The sequence below is a fragment of the Talpa europaea genome, assembly GCF_964194135.1.
Source record: "Talpa europaea genome assembly, chromosome: 3".
In the NCBI taxonomy this organism is placed as follows: Eukaryota; Metazoa; Chordata; class Mammalia; order Eulipotyphla; family Talpidae; genus Talpa; species Talpa europaea.
Genome location: NC_140069.1, coordinates 1,958,597 through 1,978,691, shown reverse-complemented (window position 1 = coordinate 1,978,691; position 20,095 = coordinate 1,958,597). Strand labels below are relative to the sequence as shown.

At 64.1% G+C, this 20,095-nt stretch overlaps 1 protein-coding gene across 6 annotated transcripts in view; it reads right to left on the bottom strand.

The window, feature by feature from the left end:
- TRAPPC9 (trafficking protein particle complex subunit 9) overlaps positions 1–20,095 on the bottom strand; it is a gene marked incomplete at its 5' end in the record, with an annotated part of 197,730 nt that overhangs the window by 22,875 nt on the left and 154,760 nt on the right. For all 6 annotated transcript variants that reach the window (XM_084230212.1, XM_084230214.1, XM_084230215.1 and 3 more), the window contains 2 exons: positions 12,063–12,153; positions 17,552–17,705. In XM_084230212.1, the coding sequence (XP_084086338.1) occupies positions 12,063–12,153; positions 17,552–17,705 (245 nt within the window). The remainder of the gene's footprint in view (positions 1–12,062; positions 12,154–17,551; positions 17,706–20,095) is intronic.

Below are 20,095 nucleotides of genomic sequence, written 5' to 3'. Positions count from 1 at the left end.
GAGTCTGCAGCAGCGGCTGCCCTGCACGGCCGTGGGCGCCTCCCCCCTTCCCCACTCCTGCCCCAAGGGCTGCTGCCCACCCTCAGGTCACTTCCCCAGGAGGCTGGGAGAGGGAGGGAGGGAGGGAGGGAGGGAGGGAGGGAGGGAGGGAGGGAGGGAGGGAGGGAGGGAGGGAGGGAGGGAGGGAGGGAGGGAAGGAAGGAAGGAAGGAAGGAAGGAAGGAAGGAAGGAAGGAAGGAAGGAAGGAAGGAAGGAAGGAAGGAAGGAAGGAAGGAAGGAAGGAAGGAAGGAAGGAAGGAAGGAAGGAAGGAAGGAAGGAAGGAAGGGAGCATGGACGGCCCGTGCTCAGGGAGGGTGAGCGCGGAACATTCCAAGGTGGGAAGAGCCAGCCCTAGGCCAGACACCAGCACAGAGATAAAAATAAGTGGCCTCCCCTCTCGGATGGCACGTTCCGTGGCAGCGCGCGTTCTCCTAGCCCTCACTGGCCGCTGTGTGCCAAGGCGAGCTGGCTGCAGCCGCCGTGGCCGCAGGGCTGGCACACGAGCTGGGTGAGCGCGACTTGAGGGCCTGGGCCACCTGAGCCAGGGGGAACGCACGCCCAAGGGGCTGGCTTGCTGGGCAGGAGCCCAGCCCCCCGCCTGGAAGACGGAGCCCGGGCCAGGAGTAACTAATGTACCCCCCAGGCTTGGCAAACAGCACCAGAGAGATGTTCGTTGAGTGAGTAATAAAGCAAATGCTAGTTCTCTTTCACCAGAAGTGTTAACACCACACAGCGTGTTCCTGGCACTAGGGCCGACCTGGATGACACGCTCAGCCATTCACCAGGTCACAACCCTGGTGGCCCCCACAATGCCCAAGGGGCCAGTACTGCTGGGACTAGGGGTTCTGGGGCCCTTTCCTTGCCGGCTGCAAAGCCCAAGCGAGCAGGGCTGTGGAGGCAGGAACAATGCCACAGACGCTCATCGGCCTTTGGTCCATCTGCCTGGTCCTGGGCAGGCTTGAGGGGCATCCCCGGCCGCCCTGACCACCTGCCACTGCTGGGGGCCCCCGTGCCACCCACCGCCCCGGGCACCGCGCTGCGAGCTCAGTCGGCTCAGAGATGTGCCCTGCCCACCACGCTACGGGGCCAAGGGCCAGACCCCCACACGGGAGCACCCCTCAGGGCAGCGGGGCTCCCAGGTGCTGTGCACACAGAGCCTGCTTGTGGTCGACGGCCCATAATTTTGGGACATGCCCTGGACGCGCAGGAGCACGAGCCTGGGACTGCGGCCTTGCGGGGCTTCTGGCCCCCACTGCGGCGGGTGAGGCGGGCCAAGCGACCAGCCTTGTTCTCTGTAAAACGAGGTGCAAGCCACCCCTGCGGGTGTCAGCCAGACCAGCCTCTCACGGCGCTGTCCGGACACTCCACGGGACTGGAGGCCCCTCGTCCTGTGACCTCTGACCCAGAGCCAGGCTGGCCAAGGCGCCAGGACCCTCACCCGGTGGCCCAGAGGCGCTGGGAGGGGGCGGCGCTGGGAGCACAGCGGAGCATGCAGCAGGCACCAGCCTGCGGGGACTCGCAGCACAAACCCCCAGGTCCGGGCTGGAACCTCAGACACGGGCAGATCTGCTCCCAAGGGACAGTGCCGGCCTCGCCTCGGGCAGCTGCAGGGAGGCACGTTCCGGCCCCTAAGTCTCTCTGCTGCTTCCTGTTGGAGAACAGCCTGGGCCAGGCCTCCCGCCTGGCAGGTGGCTGCAGATTCACTGCCACCGTCCAGCATGGTCCAAGAGAAGCCGCCAGCTGGGCCCCTGCGCCACCTCCCGCCCCGCGGGAGCAGGTAGGCGTGGACAGCACGACGCCCCGCGGACCCCAGCGCCCAGGACGTTTGTCAACTGAACCCAGTTGTGGGGGCTTGACCCACCCCACCACGCAGCCCCCACCCCCACCGGGGCCCTTGGGAGCCGGCCAAGGGCAGGGCCGCCACCTCTTCCTGCACTTCACGGGCGACGCTCTGCTCCAGGGAGCGTGTGCTGGGAGCTCCGGGGCCACGCGGGGCCTCTGCCCAGGCCAGGTCCAGCACAGGAGTCTAACCTGCCGCCCCGAGACCCGCCAGCATGGATGTAGCCACTGAGGCCAGACAGGAGGGGGACAGGTAGGCGGGCCAAATGCAGCCACCCCAGCCTGGGCGGGCTGGCAGGCTGGGGGCAGCGGGAGTGGAGGACAGGCACCCAGCCCCGTCCGGCAGGGAGGGGGCGCTCACCCAACACTGAGCCAGGCGAGAAGGAGCACACCACTGTGCACACACCGCCCCTCCGGCCCCTCCCGGCACACAGGCCAGCAGGCCCGAGCATCCAGCAGGCCCGAGCGCACAGCAGGCCCGAGCGCACAGCCTGGCTCCGCGCTGTCTGGGAAGGAGCCGGGAAGGGCTCTGCTGCCGCCGGGGCAAGCGCACCCTTGAGCCCACCAGGGAGCAGGAGGCTGCCGCTAGGGTGCGGCCTGCCTGTCCCCAAGGGGGATCTTTAGCAACAGGGTGGGCCGGGCCCCAGCACCCCCGCGGCTTTAGGTGGCGGGAGCTTAGGAAACGGCCAGATCTGCTCCAGTAGCCGGACGGACGCCAGAGCCCGGGAGGGACGACATCTGTAGGCCGGTAGCTCCGCCCCGACCCACGGCAGCCGAGCTCACACGAGCGACTGCCCAGACAGCTCCGTCCCGCCGGCTGCCCCGGGTGCGCAGGGAGCTCTCCGGCCGTCGCTGAGACTTTCATTTCAATGAAAAGCGCCATCCACGCGGCCGCGGGTGAGGAGCCCGTGGGGTGAGCGGCGCAGGTGGCGCCCTCCTCTCCCAGGCGGGGCCGGACTCCGGGGCTCCCGCGGGTCACAAGGCCAGTCCTGCCCCGCCTGCTCGGGCCCCCGCATCCCCGAATATCAGCCTTTTCGGCAGCCGGGAGGCCGAGGGAGCCCGGCCCCGGCGCCCACAGGATGCCAGCTGGCGAGGGGGCAGGAAGCTGCAGCCGCATCATGGTTCCAGGGCGCCGGTGTGCATGTGGGCGGGCAGCCTGGGCTCTCCAGGTGTGTCCGGCATCCTCACAGGGTCCCCGGAGGTGGCAGAGAGGGGTGCGAGGTGGGGGAGAGGGGTGTGAGCCGGAGGCTTCCCACCCCGCCGCTTGGAGCCCAGGGCGTGTGCGCGGCCTCTGGAAAGCAGCAGCGGCGAGGAACGGGGCTTCCCTGGTGCCTCCAGAGAGCGCAGCAGGCAGCGGCCCCACTGCTGACCTCCGATTCCTGTACCTGGGCGCCACCAAGTCTGTGGCCACTTGTTAGGGCTGCCCCAGCCCCAGGAGGGCCACGCACAGGAGGGCTCCCTGGCACCCCATGTCCACCCTCCAGAGGGCCTCACCTGGGGTCCTCAGGCTTCCACAGCACCCCCAAAGGCACAGGGTGGCCGGAACCCAAAGGAGCCCCGTGACCAGAAGGACGAGCTCAAGGGCCCTCCATGGGTGGCGGCTCCCCTGCCCGGGGCCCGCGCCTCCAGCCCGCTGTCCCTGCGCGAGAAGCAGGGCGTCAACCCGCTCCCCTGGTGTGGCTCCACCCGGCGCCTCCAGCACAGGGCCCAGCGCGGGGGCGGGTGAGACCTGCTGGCTCTGCGCCTCCTCCAGCAGCAGTCCCTGCACTACGGGGTGTGGGGCCAGGGTCCCCCAACCTTCATCACTTCCCAGGAAGAGCAGAAGGGCCAGCAGGGCGGGAGACAGACGAGGGCGGGGGGTGGACACACGTGCATTCTAGAAAGATGCTCCACTAGGAGAGGAGAGAGCAGGGCTGCTCCGAAGCCCCCCACAGTAAGTGCCATCACCCACGGGTCACGACAGCCCCGGCACCACCAGGGCGGGGCGGTGACACGGGCCCCTCTGCTGCGTCTTCCCATCCGCGGCGGGTACCCGGCCCGCAAACCCCCCCAGCCTCAGCCTTGGGCTCGATTCCTCCCAACTGAATGACTCTGGTGGGAGAAGGCAAATCACCGAACTCAACACAGCAGATGCGATGAACACGTCGCTTCAGGAATGAAGCGAACAGGGATTTGCAAACTACTTAGAGAAACCAGCTCTCCCACGGGACATCCCTGGCTCTGAGGAAGGCACGGCTGTCCACGGCGCTCCCGTTCCCACGGGCCGGCAGCTGGCTCTGGGCTCAGGAGCTGCAGGGCGAGGCTGGGAGCCCAGGGCCTGGGGAGGGACACAGGACGAAGCCCCACCCGCCCCCCCATCACTGCGCCCACCCTGCGCGGCCGCCCAGGGAGGCCCGGGCTGAGCGGGATGGCGCGATGCCCAGCACACGCGCGGGGTCTGGTGCTTCGCCACCACATCCAAGCTGCGTTTTTTCCATCACACAAGCTGAGCATCCAAAGGTGTCGAGAAGCCCAAGGCCGTCCAGTAACCCGGGCCAAAGAGCCGCTCTATCACGCAGTCACGACGGGGCAGCAGAAGTGACCCCAAGCCAGGGCCTGCAGCAGCCCAAGGCCACCCCTGGCCAGGGCAGAAGGAGCCGTGCGCAGCTGCGAGACTCAGGCGGGCCGAGAGCGGCGCCTGTCCTCCCACACCGGGGCCTGCCACCGAGCCCAATGCTGGGCTGCGGTCAGAGGAGGACAGGGCGCCGCGGTCTCATGCACACAATACTAACGGGCACCCAGAGGGGCTCTGACGTGGGCGAAGCCGCGTTCATCCAGGCCGGGGCCAGAATCAGCCAGGGACAGCCAGGGCCCCGGGCACAAGCATCGCAGCCACACCCGCGTGCCAGAGCCGCCAGCGCACGCTCACTGCCGGTGACTGCAGGACCCCCTCGGAAGATGGGACCCAGCCTGGATGCGGGGGGCCATGCGAGCCTCCAGGCACCCCTCTGCAGGGGCTGGAGGGAGGCGCATTTGAAGACCCCTCCCAGACAAAAGACCACCAAAGCACGGAGCCTCCCTAGCCCTGGCTTGAGTCCTGTGTCACCCGGCAGGGGTCTCAGGACAGCGGGGGTCACCAGCTGGGCTTTTATCGCTGGGCCTGAACACGGTCCCGAGAGGATTCCAGCCGGGACGCAGGGCCTGTGCCCAGAAGCCCCACCCACCGTCTCCTTCCTGGGCAGGTCACTCGGGCTACGCGGCCTTCTGACGGGCGTTTCGGTAGAAGGGCAGAGAACGGAAACAGCTGATGGAAGAATCTAGCAGATGACAGCCTAGCGCCAGACAGCTGGGCCTGTGGGGCGCGCGCCAAACCTCACGCACAGCTGGTTCCGGGTCCCCAGCGCTGCCGGGCGCACGCCACCCGGACGGGCACACCCTCCGCAAACTTCCCAACAGCCCTGCGGGGGAACATGACACCTGTCTCCCTGCCCTGAAGCCCACACGCCTCCCTGCTGACTACAGAGAGCGACCCCTCGGCGGGCACCGGCAGGGAGGGGTCACCCAGAGCGCAGGACAGAGCTGCGCGGCCAGCGTGGGAGGCGCCGTGGGGACGCTGCCCACAGATGCGTCCAAAGAGGTCTCTTCCTACAAACAGTCGCGAATGGAGACGCGGCTCCGGCCACATAAACCCGCACGTGTGTGCGCAGACCCCAGGGCCTGAAACAGACACCCATGTCCTGAGATGAGTGGGGGCGCTCCAGAGAGAGACGGGGGAGCCCAGGGCCGCCCTCCAGAATAAGCATGTCCTGGCGGCTTCTCTCCCCGCGCAGCCCTCCCCTGGCTGCGCGTGGGTGTCTCTCGACCAGGCACCTCCGGCCCGCAGGCTGCCCGCGCAGGCTGGCCGCCACACCTGCTCGGTACCGGGCTCTGCAGACGACAGGCACTGATGGCATCATGCAGGGGTGTTTTGCCTGCTGGCTCACAGCTCTGTGCAGGGGCTTCAGGCCCCCCCCCTCCCCAGGGCCCCGACACCTGTGCCTGAGTCTGCTCCAGGCCCCCAGCCCCCACAGCCTCCGGGATGGGCTTTCCTGGCCACACCCTCGCCTCCTGCCTTTGTCTGAGGGTCCACAAGGAGGGTTCAGGCTATTCCGGGCACACGGGACAATGGGAGCAAGTGCTGCTCCCCTGGTGAACCCCTTTCCTTTCTCTCCTGGCGCAATGTCCCCGAGGAGCCCAGCGGTGGGATCTCCATGACCTCAGCAAAGGTGGTGCCCAGCGGGCACTGAGGTCAGTGGTGGGGCACCTGCCACACGCTCGGAGACCCAGGCTGGCTGCGCCTCCCCCGAGTCACCTGGCCTGCCACCCCCTGCCAGCTGGACGCCAGAGCCACCATGCTCCCCACTCTGGGACTCTGGCTCCCTCCTCTGCGATCAGTCCTCTTCAGAGGCGCGGGGAGAGCTCCTGAGGCCGCGCGTCAATTATTAAACCACTGTTTGTTCAGTCTCCTCCGAGAAGAGGCGGGAGACCGCGCAGCCTCCACAAACACACCCGGGAGGCAGCCGGACAGCCTGTTACCTTGCAGCCAGAGCTGGCCCGGCCACTGATGAATAACAGGCCGGAGAGGCTGAGCCAGGAGCCCGGGGCCAGAGGTGCGGGAGCTGGGAGAGCCGAGGCCTCGCTCAGACTGCAGACCTCTCCCCGGGGGCTCCTGGGCCTCGCCGTGCTGGGGCCGATGAACAGATGTGGGCCCCACTCTGATGTCTAAATGGGGACCCCCAGCGGGCTAGGAGGGGCCTGGGCGCCCCAGGGCCCCGGAACACGGGTCGACAGCACAGGGCTGGACTGGAGCGGGAGGGGCGAGCAAGCACATTGATGAATTTCCCTTCTCACGAGCAGCCGTATTAACCACATCTGAGCGCTGGCTCCATGTGTGCCTGTGACAGACTCGCTTTCAGAATTAATTTCCTGCCATGTCAAACCTGGGCCTGTCAGACAAGGGCTGGCTGGGGGAAGGGGCGGAGCCGAGGGAAGGAGCAGGCAAAGCAAGGATGTGCTCACTCATTCATCCAAACGGCCCCACGCTCATTCATCCGAACATTCACTCCCTCGCTCACGCGCACGCTCCCTCGCTCGCTCACACATCTGTTCATTCAAGAGTCGCCGTGGGCCCCGTGGGCCCCTCTGCCCCGGCACGCACTCACCAATTCATTCAAGCCCTCTGGGAGCACCTGCACCGAACCCGGCACGGTGCTCGGCTGGGGACACAGACATGCCCGGGAGGGCTGGCCGTCTGTGAGAGTACACAGGACAGCCGGCTGCCCAGCCGGCGTGTGCCCCGGAAGCCTGGCCGGGGCAACTGGCTCAAAAGCCACGTGTGCGAGAGGAGCAGGGAGTGGTGGGCACTGCAGGCACTGGCCTGGGGGTGGAGGGAGAGTATCTGGAATTGCACATGGCTCAGCCAGGCACAGGGGAGGCCAGGGGCCAGCAGGGGTGACCAGGCCTGGCCTACAGGCCTCACTTGGGAGCTTGGCTTCTGGGACAATGGGAGCCAGTGGCGTGTGAAGTAAAAAGGCTTTAAGAATTGAAGCATGTGAGACAAACCACCACTTCCCGCGCGGCATTCACACCCATGGGCACTGCAGCCCACCAGCAGCCCCCCCCCGCACGTTCTCGTCAACTTCATGAAATCCCGAATCTTCCCCTCTGCACGCTGCAGTCTGACGTGAGCAGTGCCCCCGAAGGCTCTGGATGAACTGGCACACCAGGTAGATGCTACTGTGGGGGGGGGGGGAGGTCACATTCCTGTGGTCACCAGGGGCACCCGCAGAGTCCTGCCACTGGGCAGGCACTCTGAACTTCGCCAAGGCCAGAGCCAGGGAGCTCCGCCCAGCTGGGGGCTGGGGGCTGGGACACTCGCCCCTTAAGCAACCCCGCCCGGTCCCCCTCGGCTGGGGCTCATCTGCCATCGCCACCTAGATAGCTTCCTTGTGTTTGCCTTCTGGAATTCTGCCTCTATTTTTAGCCTCATCCCCTACTTCTTCCAAGAATTCTCCCTACTCACCCCCAGACAAGGCTCCGAGAACATTCTCTACCCTCAACACCCTGTGAGTGCCAAGCCCGCAGCACTGGAGCCTCCCGGGGCGGGGGCAGCGCAGCCTCATCTTCCCGCGCCTGCCCCAGAGGCCTGGACTGGGCCCAGTGCAGAGAGTGACTGTCTCGGACCAGCCACCCAAGGCTGAGCCGGATGCCCGCCCCGACCATGCCACCTGCCGGCTCCCATGGCTCCTGAGGCCCCGCCGGCAGCACAGGGCGCCTTCGTGCCACCCCATGCCCAGCGTCCAGGCCACCCTGGTTGTCCTTCTTCGGAAGCAGGGATTGGTATCACTCACCATCCCAATGACCCACAGAGACCTCTCACTGCAGGGAAGCCTGCTCCTGCTTAGTAAGCAAAGCGGCTTTCTGCATAATAAAGTTCATGCTTCCAGAAATAGGAAAGGCAGGTGGGTGACAGCAAGCCGCAGCCCCAGTGGCAGTGAGCTGCGCTTCCTTCCTCGTGATGGTGTGGCAGCTCCTGCCGCGGCAAGGGGAAGGGCCAGGGCGGCCAGAGGCAGCCCCGCCTGGTCATTTGTCTTTGCACTTTCAGTGGACACCACACCAGCTCCACCCACAAGCCAGCACAGTGCCAGGAACGGGGAAGAGGCCAGCCAAGCTTGGCCAGAGGATGAGGGCAGCAGGCACGTGGGAGAGTGGCACCAGGCCCGGAGGGAGGCCTGAGGTGTGCCCCAGCGTGCCTCTGCCCAGCAAGACCGGCTCAGGCCGTGGCTCCCAGCAGCCCACCGGCCCATGACACAACCTCGGCGCCATCAGGCTGCACGCTGACCCTGGGAGCTGTGCTGGGGCAGGTGGTGTGGCATGGGGCATCCAGAGTCCTGCTCATGGCTCCTCAGCCAGTGGTGATGGGAGCAGCCTAGCCACTGTGGGCCCAAGGGCTGCTCCGCGCAAAGCCCCCTGAAGCCCAGGGATCCCATTCTGGAAGCTGATTCCAATGCCGCAAGGGCCAGACCAGAAACCTCCACATCAGCCTCACCAATGACAAGGCCACTGTCACTAGCCAGCCAGTGCCCAGGGCATGGGGGGCACCGCACAGAGCTGGGCGCCCAGGGAGGAGGCATCCGAGGCCAGGCCCTGTGTTACCCTCAACTCTCATGAGCCCCTAGGCGCTCAGGAGCAGGGCCGTCCACAGGCGGCACTTGAGGGTGCGCCCTGCAGAGGCTGGAGGCACAAGAGAGCACAGGCAGCCCAGCCAGGGGTGGGGGTTTAAGGAGGGGGAGGCTGCATGCCACGCGGGCCCTGTGGCCGTGGTAGAGGGCGAGGGATGAGCACAGGGAGATGACAGCACTCTCAGGGGGCCTTCTCAGCCGGGGGCCGAGGGAGCCAAGGAAACCTTTTAGGCAGGAGAGGAACACGGTTGGGGTCAAGTTGAGAGGGTCACTCATGCGGAGGTGAGGACTCTGGACCCCCGGGAGCAGACCAGAGGCGGGGGTGGCGGTCTTGGGGACAAGTTCTGTCATCTTTTCACCCACCGGTGCTCCCACGACACATCTAAGGATGCTTGTTCCTGTGGCTGTTGCAGAGATGAAAAGAGGTGGTCCAGGTAGGACCGAGCACACCCCGCTCCATGCTCTCTTCAAGGCACGCCGAAGCCCCGAGAAGGGCCTGGCCCATGTCAGCCCCCAGCCCTGCCCGGCCCTGCCTTGCAGCTCTGTGCTCACAACTCGGATGAGAAAATCACCGTCCACACATCACAAGCAACAGTCACATAATCACTTGACAAAATAGCCCAAGAGCCTCAGACGTTCACATCTTTCGACTTTGTAACCCCAAACCAGAGAGCTGGGATCATCAGAAAACCAACGAAAACTTGTGTACGAAAGTGTTCATCGGACGCGGCTAAGCACGTAATAGAGGGCACGCGACACACCACGCAGGAAGAGGCCACGGCTGTTTCTGGAGGAGGCCTGTGCCAGGGGCGGGCAGGGCGGGCAGGTGGGGACGCAGCTGTGGCCCAGGGTGATCCCCAGGCACAGCTTCTGTCCCCCCGAGAAGCCAGGGCAGAGACCCCTTCCAGACGCCAGTGCGGACTCCCCAACTTAGTGGGGTGACACCCCAATAAACCCTGGGTGGAAAGTGCAAGTGACCCCCAACCCGCTGACCAGGGCTGACCATGGCCAGTGCTCAGGGCAGGGTTGTGAGCCCACAGCCGGGTAGGCGTCCTGAGGGTCCCTCTAGTTGGTCCCCCCTCTTCTCACCAGACGCGGGAGACGCAGGTGGGGTGCTACAGGCCCAGTGGGACTCAAACACACACATCGCAACATCCAAGCCCACAGCCTTCCTGCCTCTGGCCACCCTGCCCAGCTTCTGGACTCTTCTGCGCTGATGGGCATCAGAGCCAAGCCAACATCCTCCCCAGCTCTAACTTCCCAGAGCTCCCCTCCCCTCCCCACTACTGCACACGTCCCCAAGTGTCCCAGTGCGCGCCAGAGGGGCAACACGAGCTGCAAGGCCGTGGTCACACTGAAAACCTTTTCTTCGTCTGAAACTCGCAATCGCCTGGGTGTCCTCCTGCCACCTGGGCTTCTGCCCAGGCTGCGAGGGGGTGACCCAGCACTGACCTCTCCTGAGGCCTTGGGCAAGTGCTGGCCTCCGAGCCTCAGTTTCCCCGTTTGCCCCTGGTGAGAGTAGCCCCTGCTCCGGGGCCAGTGGCTGGGAGGACCCGGCATCACCTGATGACTGTGCCTGGCTGGGGCAAGCAGAACAGCGAGGCGGCCCTCATGCACCTTTGCTGCGTCAGTTCCAGAACCTTCCTCTCCCCGCACGCCTACTTAACACTGTGCTGACAGCACGCCCGCAGAGGGCGTCCTTCGTGGCCGGACAGCAGCTGGCTTGCAGGGCACCAGGAGCCTCATCCTGCTCCCAGCTTCTCCCTGGTCTCTGCTCCTAGGTGCCCCTTCGGTCACGCACCCAAGTCAGGGCCCCCAGCAGCCTGTGGGCATGTGCGGGGGCTGGGGCTGCCCACAGGGACACGGGGGCAGGGGAGACCCACCCTCAGAGTCGCTGTGCTCTCAGCGTCCAGGCCCCGGTGCCCGCCATGGCCCCTCACTCACAGGGAAGGCCGCGTCCCTGCGTGTGGACTCCCACGGGACAGAATTACTGGGGCCCGTCCCCATCCTGGGGGCAGCAGGTTGGTGCCTGACCCTCCTCAGGTGCACCCAGGACACGACACCGCGTGACACCCCAGCCCAGGAAAGCTGCGGCGGGGGGAAGCCTTGGGAAGACCCCGCCTGAGGAAACACCACCCTTCCTGCCTCCCGGGCTGGGCCAGCGAGGGGGAGGCCGCCCCAGGAGCCCGGGCCTGTCCGCAGCCGCCCCGTGGAGCAAGGGGGAGAGTGTGCTCTCAAACTGCTGGGGGCGAGGGGGGGATGCTCAGCGCTTCAAGAGGGGGCTACTTTCCTTTCTCTAGCTTCAGAAAGGGGGAGATCAAGCTTATTAACAAAGAAGAGGCCAGACGCTAATTTGCAGTGCTTTCTGGGGTAAACAAAGACAAGTTAACTGACTGTATTTGACCCAAAACAGGTGGCAGGGTGAGGCCACTCCCGGAGAAGCATCAAGCCTCTCCCTTCAACAAACTCCGACATTTAGTTTGCTTCACAACTACGTGTGGGACTGCTGCCCGGAAAGGCATGCCCGGGGCTCCTAGGGGTTCAGGCACACGGCCTCCATGCTGGGGGTGACCGCTCGGGGGTGCACGCCAAGCTAAGTTAAGGGGGTTAGAAAATACTCTTCCGCGGGCAAACCTGGAAAGCCCCCCAAGTCCAGGCCGCGGGAGCGGCAGGAGCAGAAGCGACCGATACCACCACTCAGATCTGACCTGGCATCTCCGCCCGCGACCCGCCCACACGACGCGGTCCCGAGCCTCAACGGATGGCGGAACATGGCCCCCATCAACCCCTCTGAGGGCACAAGCCCTTCCCCAGCTCGTGCCACAGGACAAGGTGCTCCCGGAGACGCTGACGTACGCTCAAAGCTCCGCTGGTGCGCATCGACGTGGGTGCAGCGCCGCGAAGGCCTCCCCGCCCCGCCATCTGTGACGCCCGCAGCGCGGCTGGAGAACTGGCCCGCGGGCTGAGGCGCCGGCAGTACTCACCCCACTGCAGCGGCGCCAGCTGCAGGTGCTCCAGCACCAGCTGGTTCAGGAGGCCTTCCACGCTCGCCTCGCCCGTGCGCTTCAGAGAAGGGTGAGTGCAGTCAAGGAAAACTCGGTTCCAGCTAAGCCCCAGGGCCAGAAGTGCTAGAAGTTTCTACAGAGACCTGAGGGCCGGAAGTCATGCCCCTGGCTGTGTCTCCCCACTGCTCCATGGAGGGCCCAACCGATGGCCAAGACCTTGACTCCAAGGTGGTGCCAGGTCCCTTTCTGGTGCTGTGAGAATCAGACCCTGCCTGCTTCCCTCCACCCTGCCCTGGTGATCGGCCCCATAAACCAGGACCAGGCCTACGCTCTCAGGGCAGTGAGGCTCCCCCTCCGTTGCCATCCTGCCCTGCTGGGGGAGCCAGTCCCGTGAGGTCACAACGCGGCCTGAAAACGCGCTGGCGTTTGTCCCATCAACAAAGCCAGACAAGAACTAGCGTGTGGGAAGCCGGCAGAGGGACCCAGCATGTGTCTGCTCCTCGCCCCTGATCTAGTAATTTAATCCACTGGGATCACCTCAATGCAACAGCGGTTCTTGCCGGGTGAGAAGGAAAACTGGCCGTTTTTGCTCAAGGAAGCCTGCAAGCTTGGCCCCGTCCAGTGACACGAGACGCGTTTCTTGACTCGCGGTGGCGTCACGCGCTCCCGGGCCTGTCCTGCCACACACACATCTCGCTGCAGTCACACGTGTCGTTACGGAGAGGCTCGCTTAGCAGAGCTCGCAACGGAGGGGCCAAAGTCTCGCAGCAGGCAGCGCTGGGTGAAGAAATTAGCCTTGGAGAAGCAGAAACTGGAAGTCTTCGGCACTGGCCCTCAACAGCCTGTGCCTGAGGCTCGGGGCCGGCAGCCTGGCTCCCTTCTCCAGCACAGACTAAGTGCAGTGTTCGGGCTGCAGCTGACGTCCCCATCACTCCCAGGTCCTGCTGAAAGAAGGGCTAGGGACAGGCTGCAGCCGCGCATCATCAGGCACTTCTAGAAGCCACAGCCCACAGGGAGATGGCAGCTAAAAGTCGCCAAGTGAGTGCTGTCCACCATCCTGTTACCACTGAAATGTAGAGTTTTCCAGAAGCGCGTCAGCCCACGTGAGGAGTGGCCAGAACTGGCCTGAGGAGAACAGACTACCCCTGGCATTCTCCTGCGATGGAGAGTGGGGCGACCCCTTCTTCCTTCCTGTAGCAAGATAACCGCATCCCACGCACAGGGCGTGTGGACAGGGCCGGGCAGGGGTGAGGAGGACGGAGCCTGCAGATGTGAGGCTCACATTCTGGGGACGATGACACAGAAATGAGCCAAGGCGCTCGCCAGGCCTGCAGGCGGTGGTGTGGACTAATGCTCTGCAGACAGAGGTGAGGGGGCAAGGCTGGGAGCCAGGGGCACCAGGGCCAGAAGGATCAAAGCCCAGGGCCCATGGTGATCATCTGCTGGTGCGATGGGGGTGTCTAGGCATAGCGAGGCCATCACCCCACCGCAGTGCAGCCCAGCAGCTGCAGAGAGCTGCACAGACATGAGGGCCCCCAAGAGCAGCGGATCCCAGAGGGGAACCACAACTTCCAGGGAGGGCACTCAGGAAGCCCGCCCCTCCAGCTAGGGCCTGCAGTTAGTCTGGACTCTCAGCTTTCACAGAGCTGCGCACTCCCGACCCTGCGCCGCCCCGCATGCTGCACTCTCTGCCTAGAGATGCTTCCCCCGACCCTGCGCTGCCCTGCATGCTGTGCTCTTTGCCTGGAGGTGCTTCTCCCGCCCCCTTCGCCCTCCTGGCTGCTCATCCTTCACTTCCCCACTTGGACCCGCCTCCTCCAGGAAGCCGTCCCTGAGCCTGTGTCTGCTGCATAGGCTCTGGGGCATCCCAGATGACCTGCCCTGCATGTCTGGTCTCCCGCTGTTTGGCTTCACCCCCACGCAGCGATGACTGGCACGATGACTTGGCTGTGCCAAGGCCGGTGTGGCTTCCAGGTGAGGCGTCCAGCCCAGCCTCTGCACGGGCGCCACCTCTCTCTCCAGGATTGCTGGCCCTGCCCATCTCACCCCCTCGTAGGGGGGCTTCTCCTCGAAGCCCACCTCAGGCCCTGGGCAGGTGGTCAGGCTCGCAGGGAGCAGGGGCTGGCCCACCGGAGGGGCCTGTCTCCTGTGTTACGGCAGGAAGGGGGGATGGGCTCCACTGTGAACCGTGACCTCCAGGGAACCACCTGTTCTCCCCAGAACCCAGAATGAGCCCAGGGCCCTGGCGTCCCGGTGGGATGCAGCAGGTACCCTAGAGGTGTGATGCTCTGGCTCCCTCCCAGCCCAGGCGCGGCGACGGGACCTGAGCAAACCGCAGGCAAGCCCGCGGAGAGGGGCAGCCCGCTCACGCCCAGGCCCTGAGCCTTCCCAGAGGGCACGCTGGGTGCGAGGGAGGCAGCGTCTGGGAAAGTCTGTGTGCTGCTGGGCTCCCGCAGAAGACAAGGGGATGATTGTTTTGCTTCCTTTCAACCCGCAGATTCGAATATTCTTATTTTAATGCACAATGCGCCATATTAAATTAGTTCTGGTGAGGACCGTGGAGGGAGGAGAGTCATCAGGGAAGAAGGGCCAGCTTTTCTGAAGGAAAAAGAGGAGCGCCTGCCTGGTGCAGGGAGGGCGCAGACATCTGGCGGGCCCCAGCCTGACTCCAGCCTCCCTGGGGGTGAGGGCAGCCATTCTGCACCTGCTCGCTGATCCTGCATGGGCAACCACCAGGGGCCAGGCCCCACCAGACAGTCAGAGCCGCGCTCCGGACCACACATCGGGATGACCACATGCGCTTCTGCGCTTCCTGATCCGGATTCTCTCCAGGGGTGATTTTCACTTGTAGGAAGTTGAGACTTCAGAGTGTAGCATATTACTCCCTCTAATTAAAAAAAAATCACGCCAAGCTTTGGAGGCAGAGGGCACCCCGGTGCTTGCAGACAAGCGCCTGGTGGAGCACGGCAGGACGGGGGCTCTGGAATGGTGAGCGAGAGGCGTGTGAGTAATCGCGAAGTTGCTGAATGGCACCGGGGCCTTGGAAGCCCTCCAGCAGCGTGCTCCTGTATGCCTTTCCTTTCGGGCGCGAGCCATAAAATTATACAGCTGCACTAATAAAGCCACTTACCTGCTAGCAGCCCCCCCCCGGCCCCCCCGTAGCCCCACAAGCCGCTGAGACAGCGTCGGCGTGAGTCTGGGAGCAGCGACTCAGAGCCGGCGGACGGGCAGCGACCAGCGACAGGATGCTGGCGGAGCTGGCCGGCCGCTAGCTCTTACAGACACAGACCCGGCACTTCGGTACGAGGTCTGAAAATGATGATGACGGCGACAATAATTCCTATCATTAGTTCTACCAGAAAGAACATTTCCCATGAGCGCGCCTGCGGTGAGTGCCGAATATGCGCCGTCTCCATTTAACACTCACTGTTTTCAAATTAAGAGCTGAGAGCATGGTGGGCCTACGGGCGTGGGGACGGCTGTTTTCCTCTCTGTGTCAACGTCACTGTCCCGTGAGGAGACTAAGGAAGCTCAACAGCCAGGGAGTGGTAGGACCAAGGCCCGCTGAGCTGGCCCTCGCTCTCCCACACGTTGCTGTCAACATGCCAGTTCCCCACAGGAGGCCTGGAGCCAGAACGGGACACCCGCCTCCTGCCCGGGCCGCCTCCTGCCCCGGCCGCCTCCTGCCCGAGCTGCCGCCCGGAGCTCTCCGTGGTGCTGAAGAGCAGCCTCCCCTCAAGCCCTTTCTAGTCCCCTGGGAGGCAGTGCTCGGCTCCCACGTGGTCAGTGGGCCTCTGGCCCCGAGTGCCCCTGCTGCCTCTCGCTCAGGAGGCAGGTGTGCTGCAGAGGCTTTGCTGGTCCAGACCACAACCACGAGCAAAGACTGACCACCCTGTGTGTCCAAGCTCGAGAAATCTTGTTCCCAGATCAGGTTGGCCCACTCACCCTGCCTCTGAGCCTCGCAAGGCAGGTTCTGTCTCCCTCCTGAGAGGCCACAAAATCCCCTCACAGCCCCTCCACGCTAGCCGTTGCCTGGCTCAGAGGTTCTGCTAGCTGGGTTACCTGGAGTCCCCAGAGCTCGCTAGGCCTCCAGCCTCGGAGCTCGGGGTGTGGGGCTGACCCTGGCTTTTCGAACTTGCTCCAGCTCCCCTGCCTGCAGGCCAGCCAGCGGCAGCCGCTCCTCCATCAGCCTCACTGCTTGTGCTGCCGTCTGAGGGAAGAACTCAGAAGACTGCAGCGCCAAGTCCTGGAGAGCAAGGAGTGGTGGCCTGGTCCCCAGCACTGTGCCTGGCACACAGCAGGCACTCAGAGGGCACCTTGTGGGAGTTGCCTACAGGTCCTCACAGACAGTCCTCACAACGTTGGGCTTCAGGGTTGCCAAGTAACTTCGCCAAGGCCCCGTGGCTGGGAAGGGTGAGCGCGAGGATCCACCCACCACCTCCACGGGCCCCTCGCTCTGCTGTCCACACCCCTGTTCACCCCAAAGGACCCGCTGAGCCCACAGCCTGTGCTGGTGGTGGCAGGGTGGCGCGACCCTGGCGAGAGCCGGTTTAGAGAAGGGCAGGCAAGGGCGCCAGGACTGGCCTCACGTCACGGTCAGCCACCGGCACATCTGGGCAGAGCCTTGTCGTGCACAAAGGTTTTTGTACGCGTCGTCTCAGCCCGCCTGTCTCCCCGGCAGGACTGAGAGCCCCATCTGCCGCCCCTGCCTCCGTGTCCCCTGTAGTTGGGGGTTGCTGCTTTGCAGTCCCTGGGACGTGCCGAGGCACTGCACCCTCGCCAGCCTCTCCATAGGAAGCGCCTGTCTGCCCTTCCAGGCTGCACCCCGAGTGTCCCTTGCTCTGTCTGTCCTTCCCCTTAGCCAGGGCATCCCAAAGCCCAGCACAGCAAGGGGGACTCACTGACCAGGCCAAGGGCGGGCACAGGCATGAGCCTTCCGCTGCAAGAGCCTCGATTTCCTCTGGGTCCATTGACTCAGCCCGAGGCGCGAGACGGGGGCGATTCTTACCTCGTCCTGCACCTCAGCCTCTCTAGTGCCTCAACAAACAGCCCCTGCACCAACCACAAGCTGGGCACCGAGCTGAAGTCCAGAGCGGGCCAGCAATCTGACCAAACACCCCACCACACTGTCCTCTGACCCTTCAGCCTTGTAGGACAGCATCTGCAGGCCTTGCAAGTGGTGCCCCCAATTTCCATTTCCAGGCCACCCTATTTCAGCCATCAGTCTGTGACACTCAAGCCCAGCACCCATAGGTGGCCCTTAGGTCTGTCGCTGATGAATCTCAACCCTGGCAAGAAACACGTGCTCCCGAGACACAGGCTCTGCCTGCCCCAGCAGGCCCGTGCCCCCCGGAATCGCCTGCACCAGGTAGGGCCTCTGGGGTGGCAGGGGGGGATGCTGGTGCACTGGCCAGTCCCAGAGCCATGGCCCTGACCCGGGGCCAGTGGGTGTCTGAAAGAAAGGATATGATGGTCCAGCGGAGCCCCAGCCTGTTGTTGATCTCCAGGCCCCGGGCCTCCTGCCGCGCGGCTTCCAGCTGCTTTGGGTTTGCAAACTGCCCCTTCTCCCCGGGGGACTCGGGGATACTCTCAAAGTTGAACTTGTCCACTTGAATCGCCATTCTAGGAGGAGAAACAGCAGAGAATTAATCAATTGGGCAATTTCTTCTGCTGCCTGTGGGAGAGTTGGCACATGCCAGCGTGAGGCTGGATAATGAATCATTAACGTCAGTAATTCATAACGGATTCATCCTGAGAAAATGAAATAACAGAGTCCCAGGGTAGCGCTGCCTTCAGGGCTGGTTCAACTCGTGGCTCAGAAATGAAGACCTGGCCAGAGTGCAGCCTGGGAGGGGCGCGGCATCCCAAGCCTAAACTCGGGAGCCGACCCTGCCCAGCCGGGAGGATCCCAGAGTGCGACAATGGACAATGGCTGAGCCCTGCAGATCCCCAAGCCCCTGCAAATCCCCACCTCGGCATCCAAGCCCTCCCTGCCATCCCGCCCTTCGGCCTCACCCAGGAGCGTCCTGCTCACAGGGGCCAGGCCCCTGCCGCTCTAGCACCCCGTCTCCTGCCAGCGTGTGCCAGGAGCCCACTTGTGTTTTAAGCTATGTCCATCCACCCTCGGTTTCTGCTCAAGTATCACAGCCTCCGCAAAACCTGCACCCCCTTATTGACCAATGCCCAGCCCTCTTGACTTCCAGCAGTTTCTAGAAGACAGCAGGCTCCTCCTGCCTCAGCCTGCACACACACCGCTCCCTGTGCTGGGAAGTCACTGGCCCGTGAACCAGCTGGGCCCCTTCATCCTCTAGGTCGGAGCTTCCCCGAGATCCCCCGGATTCCCAGCCCCCTCGCCTCCCCTCACCCATTCCCCCTGCAGCCTCCAGTCTATTTCTGTCATAGCATTTGTCATGAGCTGTAAATCCTTATTTTTAGATCTGTTAATTGTCTATCGGTCCCCCTGGAACTCAGCTCCCTAGGGCAGAGCCTCCGGGCAGGGAACCCCGCCTCCCAGGTCTAGAGTAAGCCCGGCACGCTGCTGTCCCGGGGCCACTGAGTTGGTGGATGGTGATCTCAGAGCTTCCCTGGGCCCCTCGCCTGACCCAGCCCTCGTCTCCACAACCAGACAGGGCCAGCCTTGCCCCAGCCCGGGCCTTCACATCCCGACCTGATGTTCACTTAGGCCAGGGCTGCAGCCCGCGGGTGCTGGAAACCTCCCCTCCCTGGAAGAGGGGAGCTGTCTTCACGTCGGACCCCCAGGCACTGGCAACAACTGAGAACCACAGTGAGGCCAATGACTGACATCTGTATGACCCCATGGGCTGTGCTTTGGCCAAAATCCTCAGCCCAGCCCAGCCCAGCACACGCTTCTTGGCCTGGAGGTGTGGCCTTTACATGCAGGAGACAGACGGGGAGCTCTGCGGGGGGCTGGGGGCTCACGACAAGATCAAACTCCCTGTAGCCACGACAGCTAGAGAGATCACGAGTGTCCACACACCCTCAGTCTACAGCAGGGAACGGCCTGGCCAGCTGGCCCAGGGCACCTCGCACACCAGCATTTGCAGAGCCCAGGACGCCCCGCACGCCCGCGGGAGCAGAGCCCAGGACTCCTTGAGCAACAAGGATGTGAAAACCACAGGACTCCTCCCCGCCAGGACAGAGTGGACGGAGCTGTACAACATCAGGGAAGCAGAGGAACATAAAAAAGGGCTGAAGGCACTCAGAATCTTGTATTCTGTTAGCATCTCGACTCTGGTCTCTTTTCTAGGCATTTAAACATTAACACAGTTTGAATCACTTTGCAGAGCCGCGCGGGCCACACCCAAGGCCGACCGCACGCGCCTGCTCTAAACCCCCTGTAAGTCCCTCCCTTTCCCAGAAATGCTTTCCCAGCACGGAGATGTCTGCAAAATACCCCACACGTGACTGAGCGCAATGCACTTAAGAATCCCTCTACGAGTCCAAACTCAGGGGTTTGTTTTAAAAAAAAAAAAGGTTGAAAAAAGCCAAAACAGACATGTCCGTGACGCCAGGCTCCGTTTCAGACGCGGAATTGCCGACCCGAAGGCTGAAAACAGCGGCGCTGGGAGGTGAGCGCGGAGGATCCCCCAGGCACACCTGGGGGCGGTGCCCGCCCTGTGCCCACGCCCGCGCCCGCGCCCCCCAGGATCAAGTCTTCATTTTGCTGGTAAAAGGAGGAGCCGCGACCCGCGTCTGAACGCGCAGGCCTGAGCTCCTCCCCAGGCGGGCATCTTCCAGGAGTCCGCCAGCCGCTGATCTTCGGCCCTGTGTGCGCCGTCTACAAGGGCGGCAAGGACGCCTCTAATTTCCCACCCAGGAGAGCTCTTCCGGCCCCCCCACCTCGCGGGAGCCAAGCAGACCAGTGCTCCCTTCAAACGAAAGGTCAGAGTATTTCCCGGGGCCCCTGCAGAGGCCGTGTCAGCTCATCGCCTGGTCACCGGAGGAACTAATAACTTTCACCTTTCCGGGCCTGCGGGTGCAAGCACCAGGCT